This window comes from Solanum lycopersicum, chromosome 4 (assembly GCF_036512215.1).
Source record: "Solanum lycopersicum chromosome 4, SLM_r2.1".
In the NCBI taxonomy this organism is placed as follows: Eukaryota; Viridiplantae; Streptophyta; class Magnoliopsida; order Solanales; family Solanaceae; genus Solanum; species Solanum lycopersicum.
The window spans coordinates 53,299,655-53,309,219 of NC_090803.1; the positions used below are offsets into that span (position 1 = coordinate 53,299,655).

General features: G+C 28.0%; 1 protein-coding gene across 1 annotated transcript; it reads right to left on the reverse strand.

Moving 5' to 3' along the window:
• Positions 1 to 685: 685 nt before the first annotated feature.
• Positions 686 to 3,538, reverse strand: LOC101263999 (cytochrome P450 71AU50-like). Its single transcript, XM_004237569.5, has 2 exons — positions 2,598 to 3,538; positions 686 to 1,465 (listed from the first exon to the last, which is right to left on the reverse strand). Exons 1-2 carry the CDS (start codon positions 3,462 to 3,464, stop codon positions 848 to 850), a joined length of 1,485 nt encoding a protein of 494 aa, XP_004237617.1. The 5' UTR covers positions 3,465 to 3,538; the 3' UTR covers positions 686 to 847.
• Between the last annotated feature and the right edge of the window lie 6,027 nt (positions 3,539 to 9,565).

Genomic DNA, 9,565 nt, shown 5'->3' on the forward strand with positions numbered 1-9,565 from the left:
CGGCTAGTGAAATGATATAAAGTCAATGAAACTGGTTCCGTTAAGTAAAATAATATAAAGTTAATGATAAATGATTCCGGCTATAAAGTGATATAAAATCGATGAAAAATGATTTCGACTAATGAAATGATATGAAGTAGACAGGAAGTGGTTCCGCCTAATGATATAAACCGATGGAAAATGGTTCCTCTACTAAAACAAAGCCGATGGGAGATCTTCTAATGCACTTTTCTTTTTCTTTTTTGCTTTCATAACAACATCTCTTGATATATATATATATATATATATACTATTATGTTTATGTTTATGAAAAAATCAAACCAAATCGAATACGACCAAATCGATTGACATGAATTATATTTGATTTTGATTTGCTTCATAATAAAACAGCCAAATGAATTAAGTTGACTATACTTTTAGTCATAAATCAATCCAAATCTAATTATGAACGACTCAACACATAATATAAGACCTTATCAGAACGAGTTTCAATTTGTCTTTCTAAAACATCACCTATTAGAGAAACATTAATCATATTTTACGTCTGATGTTTAGTATAAAAAGAGATTATTAATAACAATTTTTTTAAATAGATGTGTTTTAATATATTTAAGTTAATCATTGTTAAACGACAGTCATATTCATATCCCTTAGAAGAAGAAAAATATTGTCTTAGCAAGAGATTATTGAATTTCATAACTAAAATGAAAAGAACATTCACCTTTTTACTAACAAGTTGTACAATAATGTTTCCACACATACACTTATACTAAAAATACGAAAAATACTTTATTTATATACTTAACCACACGTAATGTGACTGTTTGACTTATTTTCACATTTGTATTTACTTATTATGCAATCGATAAATAGGAATAGCCATTAGGGGTAAAGCTCTAGCTGTTACCAAACCAAATTTCTCAGTCATGTTAATATCATTTGGCATCATACCATTTGGTAACTCCCAATCAAAGGAGTGAACTAATTGAGCTACCACCAAATGAACAATGGTAAGCCCTAATTGCAAACCAGGACAACTTCTTCTGCCAGAACCAAATGGTAATAGTTGAAAATTTTGTCCTCGAACATCAATAGTACTTTCAACAAACCTCTCTGGTATGAACTTTTCAGGCTCACGCCAAACATCTGGATCTCTTCCAATTGCCCAAACATTAACCAAAACTCGAGATCCTTTAGGCATTTGAAATCCATCAAGTGTGCAATCTTCAATTGACTCATGTGGAAGTAACAAGGGTGCAACTGGATGTAGCCTAAATCCTTCTTTTATGACCATGTTTAAGTAATCCAGATTTTTCAGGTCTTTTTCTTCTACAATCCCTTTTTGATCAAATACATTATCCAACTCACTTTGAAGTTTCTTCATTACATTAGGATGTTTTAAAAGTTCAGATAATATCCATTCAATTGATGTTGATGAAGTATCCATTGAAGCTACCAACAAGTCCTGTATATTGAAAAAAAATATTTTTAGTGATTGTGAAAACTGTCACCAAAGATCAATATATTTAGATCTATATCAAGTAGACACAACTATTATATTGTAATTTCTTTAACCTAATTTGTGAAATATAGAAAAAAAATTAAATAAAATACAATCAACATCAAAGTGATGTTGATGAACATTTACATCAAGAACAAACATAATGTGAGAGTCCGGAGCCTAAAGAATAAAAAATATTGACAAAATATTCAAAAGGGTATGTAAAAAAACTTTTTTAATCAAAATGGTAAAATCGTTACTGATGTAGTGATTTATTTGACTGGCGTTAAAGAAAAATATTTGCTCTTGCAGCGATTGGTACAATTTATTTTTTTAATTTGAAATCTAACAAATCGCTGCCAAGGCAGCATGTTCTTAATGATTTTTTTTAAAAAAAAATTGTAAGTCGTTTCCTGTGCAGCGATTTTACTTTAAAAAAATATTATTTATTGAAGTAAATCGCTGCCTTGAAGCGGTTTTACTTTATTTTTTGTGTGTAAATCGCTTCCTTGCCAGCAAATTTACTTATTTCATTATTTAACTTTAATTTTTTTCTTAAATTTTGTGTAAATCGCTGCCTTGATAGTGAATTTACTTATTTTTTATCTTTAATTTTTTTATCGCTTTGTCGAAAGATACTTTTTGCAGCGATTTGATTGCACAATTAAAAAAAATTAATGATAAAAAAAATAAGTAAATTAGCTGCCAAGGTAGCGATTTTACACAAAAATTTAAAAATAATTAAGCGATTTACTTCAAAAAATATATAAAAAAATTAAAGTAAAATCGCTGCATATGCAACAATTTACAATTAAAAAAAATCATTAAAAAACACTTCCTTGACAGCGCTTTGTTAAAAAAAACTTTTTTAAAAAAATAACAAAAAACGCTGACGAGGTAGTGATTTCAAATTTAAAAAAAAATTGTGCAATCGCTGCTAGAGCAGCGATTTGTCTTAACACCGGCCAAATAAATCGCTAGATCGGTAGCGATTTTACCGTTTGGTTAAAAAGGTTTTTGATATACCCTTTAGAATTTTTGTCAATATTTTTTACCCTTTAGACTCCAGACTCCAAACTCCATGAAATGACATTACCAACAAAATAGCTTTGACATGTCTACGATCAAACTCGAATTCAGCTTCTCCAGATTGCATAATTTCCATCAATGTATCAACCATATCTATACTAGTTTTCGACTGGTCACTCGAATATTGTCGAGTATGTTCATCAATAACATTCTCCAAAAATTCATCACAACTCTCAGCTATTTGTTTCATACGAAGAACCGATCCTTGAAAATCAATAAAACGAAGAAAGGGAAATAATTCAGCAAGATTTGGCGTTGCTGCCATATGCGATGTCTGTTGGATCATATCTTTGAAATCCCCATCTACGTTGTTATATTTCTTTCCAATTACCATAAGACAAGCCATGTTAGCGCTAAGAGATGCAAGTTTAGCGCTAAGATCAACCACATCGCGATTTGAAGCTGCTTTTATGAGGAAATTCACAAGAATTTGAACCTCTTGTTTCCTCATAGATTGAAATGAATTGATCTTGACATTGTTTAACAATTGTAGAGTGCATAATTTACGCATATGTCTCCAATATGGTCCGTACTTTCCCATGATCAAATTTCTTTGTTTATAAAAAATGTAATAACATGCTGCATGGTATGGTCTACTAGCAAAAATTTGGTCATGGTCTTTTAAGAATTGTTGTGCTGCATAAGGAGAAGAAGCAACAATAGTAGGAATAAGACCAAAATATATGGTCATTATTGGACCATGTTTTTTGGCTATTTTATAAAGATCTTGGTGAAGATTTTCACCAAACATATGAAGATTTCCAATAAGTGGAAGCCTTATTGGACCAGGAGGAAGTTTTCTTCTCTTAATGAATTCTTTCACAAGGAATATTATAGCAACTGATGCAAGAGCTACTAGCCAAATTGAAGTCATGGTGGAGGAAATATTAATGAAAAAAGGAAAAATGATGGTAGTACTAATAAAGTTTTGGTACCAAATAATAAGGGAGGCTCAAGGACCATGCTAGTCTTAAAAATGTCAAATATGGGTAGAGGGATGAGAATTTGATCTCGTTATATGGACTTTGACAAATCTCCTCTCATGATATAACTTTTGAGGTTGAGTTAGGATCATGTGTTATATCTTTATATGGTATAAAGTCAGGTCCATCCTGTTTGGGCTCCTGGTCCACGCTCCAGTCGGGTATGGACGTGAAGGGGGGTGTTAGAGTGGTAAAAGTCCCACATTGATTGGGGAATGGACTGGCAGTCTCCTTACTTGGACAATCCTCCCCTCATGAGCTAGCTTCCATTTAAAAATGTTCACGCTCCAGTTGAGGTCTGAGCGTACTGGGGAATGTTAAGATATTCCACATCGATAGAAGGATGAGAATTTGGTCTCCTTTTATGGACTTGGACACACCTCTACTCATGACCTCACTTCATGTGTTAGCGTTTGAGGTTGAGTTAGACTCAGTGTCATATCTTTACAAAATACATAACCACTTCCTCTTAAGGCCACATTTTTAATTTGGTACTTTATTTCAAATAGTATTCCATTTAATTCTCTTAAATCTGTTTTTATGTACCATCTAAATAGTATAAATACAAAATACTTTTAGTATTTTTATTTGTTTTCTTAAACAGTAGTTTTGCGCTTAAAAAATGGATAGGTATCTATCAATTTCCGTATAAAAATTACGGATACAAATCCAAGTTTTGATGCTTTTATTATTTTTGTTTGTATTCTTCAATTGTAGTTTTACATTTTAAAAATCGACAGATATCCTTCTGATTTTGTACAGAAAAAAATGATGGACGTCCTTTAATTTTTCTTATTCTTTTTTTTACTTTTGGTAGTTTTGTGCAAAAAATAACTGATGAAAGCATGTTGATTTTTTAAAATCTGACAGTTTTCTTTTAAAGGAAATGATTGACAAACCGACGGAATTTATGAGATTTTAGCAGTTTTTAGTAGTATTATTAGCTACGAATATTTTAACTATATTGAAGATGAACTACTTTACCCTTATTGGAGCTGAGAAAATTAATGAGACATTATTTATATATAGTATCTTTCCCCTTGTACAAATAAAATTGTATAATTTTATTTGTACGGAGGGAGAGAGGCGAGAGAGAGTTGAAAAAGAGGAGAACGGCAAGGGACATTTCAAAGAGAGGAGAAGAAAGCTAATGACAACAAGTTTGCTTCGAATGAAATTAATTAAAATTAAATGACTATAGCTATAACATATTTTTTAAATTAGTAATTTGTTATAATGAACAATTTTTTTCATTTTAAAACTCTTTCTATTATTTTTAAATTTTTACCAAGTCAAATACCTTTAAAGAGTAAGATAAATAAAATATTATGTAATTAATCAAATACCTTAAAAAAGATAATATCATACTTAAGTACAATTAGAAATAATTTAATTTTAATTCCTTTATCCTTAATAAAGTAATCTACAACTATATAATTAATAAATAATTTTTATGATAAATTTAAAAAAAAAAATTCTATTTAAAAAAAATGAGAAAGAAGTATATAAGATGGACATGATTGGGGTGAACAATAAAGCTTTTGTCTTGGCCTAAAAAGTAGTACGATAATATTTGTGCACTCAAAGTGTTATCTTTAATATTGATGTGAAAGATGATAAATTTCACTTGTTAAATTTGTGAATGCGGGTTACTTAGTAAACGTTGATTCATAGCTGAATATGAAATATGTTATTTATATATTAATTTTTTATAATTTATATACTATTTAATAAAAAAAATAAATTAATTATATATAGAGTTAATTATATAATGCGTAATTGACGATTAAAAAAATCACACAACAACTAATACATATCTAAATTACATAGATATCTACTTATATAGTTTAATATAATTTATACATATATAATAATCCGTGCATGATTGATATTTTTATATAAAATAATATATAAATTCACGTGCAAATGGGATATTATCTCTTCTTTTTTTCGAACACACAAGATATATCCAATTTCCTGTGTCCATATATAGATAGATAAGCATATATTATGCTATATATGATAAAAACCTTTCCATTTCAACCATTTCTTCACAAACATAAGCATGTGAGAAATTTCATTTTTCCATGAAATGCAGTTATCATATTTGAGATTAAATCTATCTAAAATAAATCATCAAAGATTTGACATATATTTAGCCGACTTAACAGTTACCTATAAATTATACAAGTGAAATAAGCTAATATCCACATTTGTAAAATATCGTACTAAAGTCAATTAATATCACGTAAAATAAAAAAGAAAGAATCATATATAACATGAAGGGAGGCATAAACAAGCCTATTGAGCAAAAAGGATGTCGAACCACATCCCTTTAATTTCTCGATTCTTTATTCATATACATTCATACTATGCATAAAGATCGATATACATTTAATAAAATGACGTTACTTCACAAAAGTTACCTGGTGCATTGGTTTTGCTATAATCTTGTATAAAATTAATACCATACTTTATTGATAATTTAAAAACTCATATAAATAATATATGTATGAAGTATGAAAATATTTATAAATTATTCTATGCATGATTGGATATAGAATCAGTAGTACCTAAACAATTTATAATTTATGAGTAATTAATACCTATATACAATAATACACAACCCTATTAAAACTTCACTTTCTTTTATTCCCACACGAGATAATAGTCATAGGCATATGAATGATAGGGCGTTTTCAATGAAATTTAGATATTTATGAGTTAATCACTTATTACTCATAAGGCTGTCTGACTGGCATGCACTATAATAGTACTACAGGCATGCACTATAATAGTTAATTTTCGATAAAAGAAATCCAAATATTATTTTAATTTTAGTGAAATTTATTATATTTAATTTTTTTGGGCCATAATATTTTAAATTTATTAAATTTCTAACAATCTATTTATAATATTTTCTATAAATAATAATTAATATATCTTTTGAGAAAAATACCTATAATTTATTATTGAAAAACAAAAGTTGAGCTACTGTTTTTTTTAGGCATGTGGGGCTAACCTTTGATATTGTAGCACAAGAATTCCAGCAACATGACAAAAGACTTTGGAGGGTTGGGGGTGGGGGGATGCCATATATTTGAGACAGAAATCTGTCTAAAATAAATCATCAAAGATTTGCATATATAAGTCGACATTTAAACAGTCACCTGGCCCATAAATGATAAATCACGTGCTATATTATGAAAATATTTATTATATATATCGAATATAATTTTTTAATTAAATATATATTTTTTAAGAATTAACAAAATTATATAATCGTCGCCTCTTTCTCAATATTTTTTCCTTTTCTTCTTTTCACTATTCAGCTTCTTCGTCTCTTTATGTCTTTTTACTTTTATTACTATAACAAAAATGATTATTAATGCAATTAAGAATTAATTTTTAATTGCCGTTAAATATATATTTTTTAGCGGTAATTGTCACTTTTTGTGTATGTTCCTAAAGCCTTCAGCGACATTGATTTTGATGACACTTAATTAATGAGTCCGAAATTTAAAGGGTACAAAATATTAACAAAAATTTCAAAACGGTATATAAAATTTTATATTAGCCAAAACGGTAAAATCGCTGCAGATACAGCGACTTACCTCACCTTAAAAAGTAAAATCGCTGCCTCAACAGTGATTTTGCAAAAGTTTTTTTTTAATAAAAAAATGAAATCGCTGCCTAAGCAGCGATTTCAAATTTTTGTTTCTTTCAAATCGCTGCCTTGGCAGCGATTTTATTTTATTTTTTAATTATATTTTTTTTTAAAAAAAATAAGGTATATCGCTGCCAGTGCAGTGATTTATAAAAAAAAAAAATTTAGCAGCGATTTATTTTATAAATTATTTTTTAATTAAATCGCTGCAGGAAGCTGTTTTCAAAAAAAAAAATGTTAAAGCAGCGATTTTATATAAAAAAAATTTATAATATTTTTTAAAATTTAAATATATAACTTATAAGAAAATATACATTTTTTTTAAAAAAAATTAAAAATAAGTAAAGTAATAAATATATTTTCTTTCTTAAAAAAATATTATATTGAATTTAAATTTAAATAATATTTGAATTCAAATAATTAATTTTTTTAAATAAAAAATTAAAGGCAACAAAATTATTGAATTTTATTTTAAAACAAAATGATATATATATATATATATATATATATATATATATATATATATATATATATAAGTTAAAGATGATCATATCACATTGAATAGTAAAAAAATTGTTTTTGTTGTAAATAGTTGAATAAAGTGGTCATATGTAAATAATACTATTATGCTTTCAATGCTATAAATTGGACTCTTATCCTTCATATTCATATTTCATTCTACTTTCAATCTTCCAACAATCTTAGGTAAATAAAGTCATTTGAATATTATGGAAGAGTCTAGCCAAAATTTTAGTCATTTGAATTTTTTCTCATCGGATTCAACTAATAGGTAAATAAAGTAATATTTCTTATTTCTTAAAAACTATTTTTCTTATATGTAATATATTTATATTATTATTTTTATAGGTATGATCAAATTCAAAATGCAGTGAATTATTGTACACAAATTGTAAATAATAATGTTATGGGTGATGAACGAGTTGGTGAGTTGCACAATGATGAACCTTCCGAGCATGAATTAACAGACAGTGATGATATGTATGACGACGACGATGATAATATGGATAATGCACCTAATGCATCCGTTGAAGATCAAAGTATTAATTATCATTCTACAGCGATTCCATACTTAGATCACACTGAAGAATATGCAGAAGATTTTATCTACACGAGAGATGACGGTTCCATTCGAACGACACTTTGGAATTCAAACAATACTTAACATATCCAGTCAGGTTCGATTGTTGAAAACTAAATATTTTATAGTTGTTTATTTATTTCATGTTGATTAATTTAATTTGTATATGCAACTAGGTATGTTATTTATGAATAAGATGCAAATGAAATCTGCAGTAAGAGCATATAGTCTTACTATTAAAAAAGAATTTCTTTGTGATCAATTTCTTTATATTTATTTGTTGACATGAATTTAATTTGTCTTGTGCATTTTAAATATTGTACGTATAATATCTTTACATTATTATTATATTATTGATTTGAACTCTATTAAAAAATAATGATTTGACCTAATATAAAAAGTATTGATTTGATCCAACATAAAAAGTATTGATTTGACCTATGACATAAAGAACATTAAATCCTCCAAACTTGTTCAAACATAAAAAAAAGAGGAAGAATCTCATTACTTTGTTCAAACTTGCACGAAACAACAAAATTTACATATTTCAAAATTCGAATCTTCGCCTTTTAGAGTAAAGGTGCATAAAAAAATTATTCTTCTGAATCCGAATCCTCTACATCTTCATTTTCAAAATCTTCCTCATTTTGATATTGACTGTCTGTTCCATCTAGTTGATTTGTGTAGCCTAGATGTTCTCTGATGTGGATTTTGTCTATTAAGAATTAAATTTTGTGAAGCCCCATCATTAAATCTTGAATCATCGAACACAGTTACCTATAATACAATATAACATAATATAATCAAATAAACATGCAATAAAAATAATAATAAAAATTATAAAAAGTTAAAAAAATTGTATGAAAATTATTATACTTACATTCGAAAAATTCAATCTTCCACCAAATGGAGAATTATGTATAGGAAATTCACGCATACCATGTTGAATACCATATTGAGATCCACTAAATTGCGCAAAACCAGATATTGGAACCTGTGGAGTTACAAAACCAACTGTTTGCTGACTAGAAAAATTAACATTAGTGTTAGAGGGCCCTGTAGGAAAATCAAACGTGGGATAATAAGGCTCGGGAGTCGCCACATTAGTGTTAGAGGGCCTGCAGAAAAATCAAACGTGGGATAATAAGGCTCGGGAGTCGCCACATTAGTGTTAGATGGCCCTGCAGAAAAACAACTGTTTCATTAGCGGTCCTTCTACCTCGACG

Coding starts and splice junctions, on each gene's coding strand:
- LOC101263999 (XM_004237569.5), bottom strand. CDS start 3,464: ATGACTTCAATTTGGCTAGTAGCTCTTGCATCAGTTGCTATAATATTC. Junction 1,466..2,597: donor ATGTCAAAGCTATTTTGTTG/GTAATGTCATTT, acceptor TTCAATATACAG/GACTTGTTGGTAGCTTCAAT.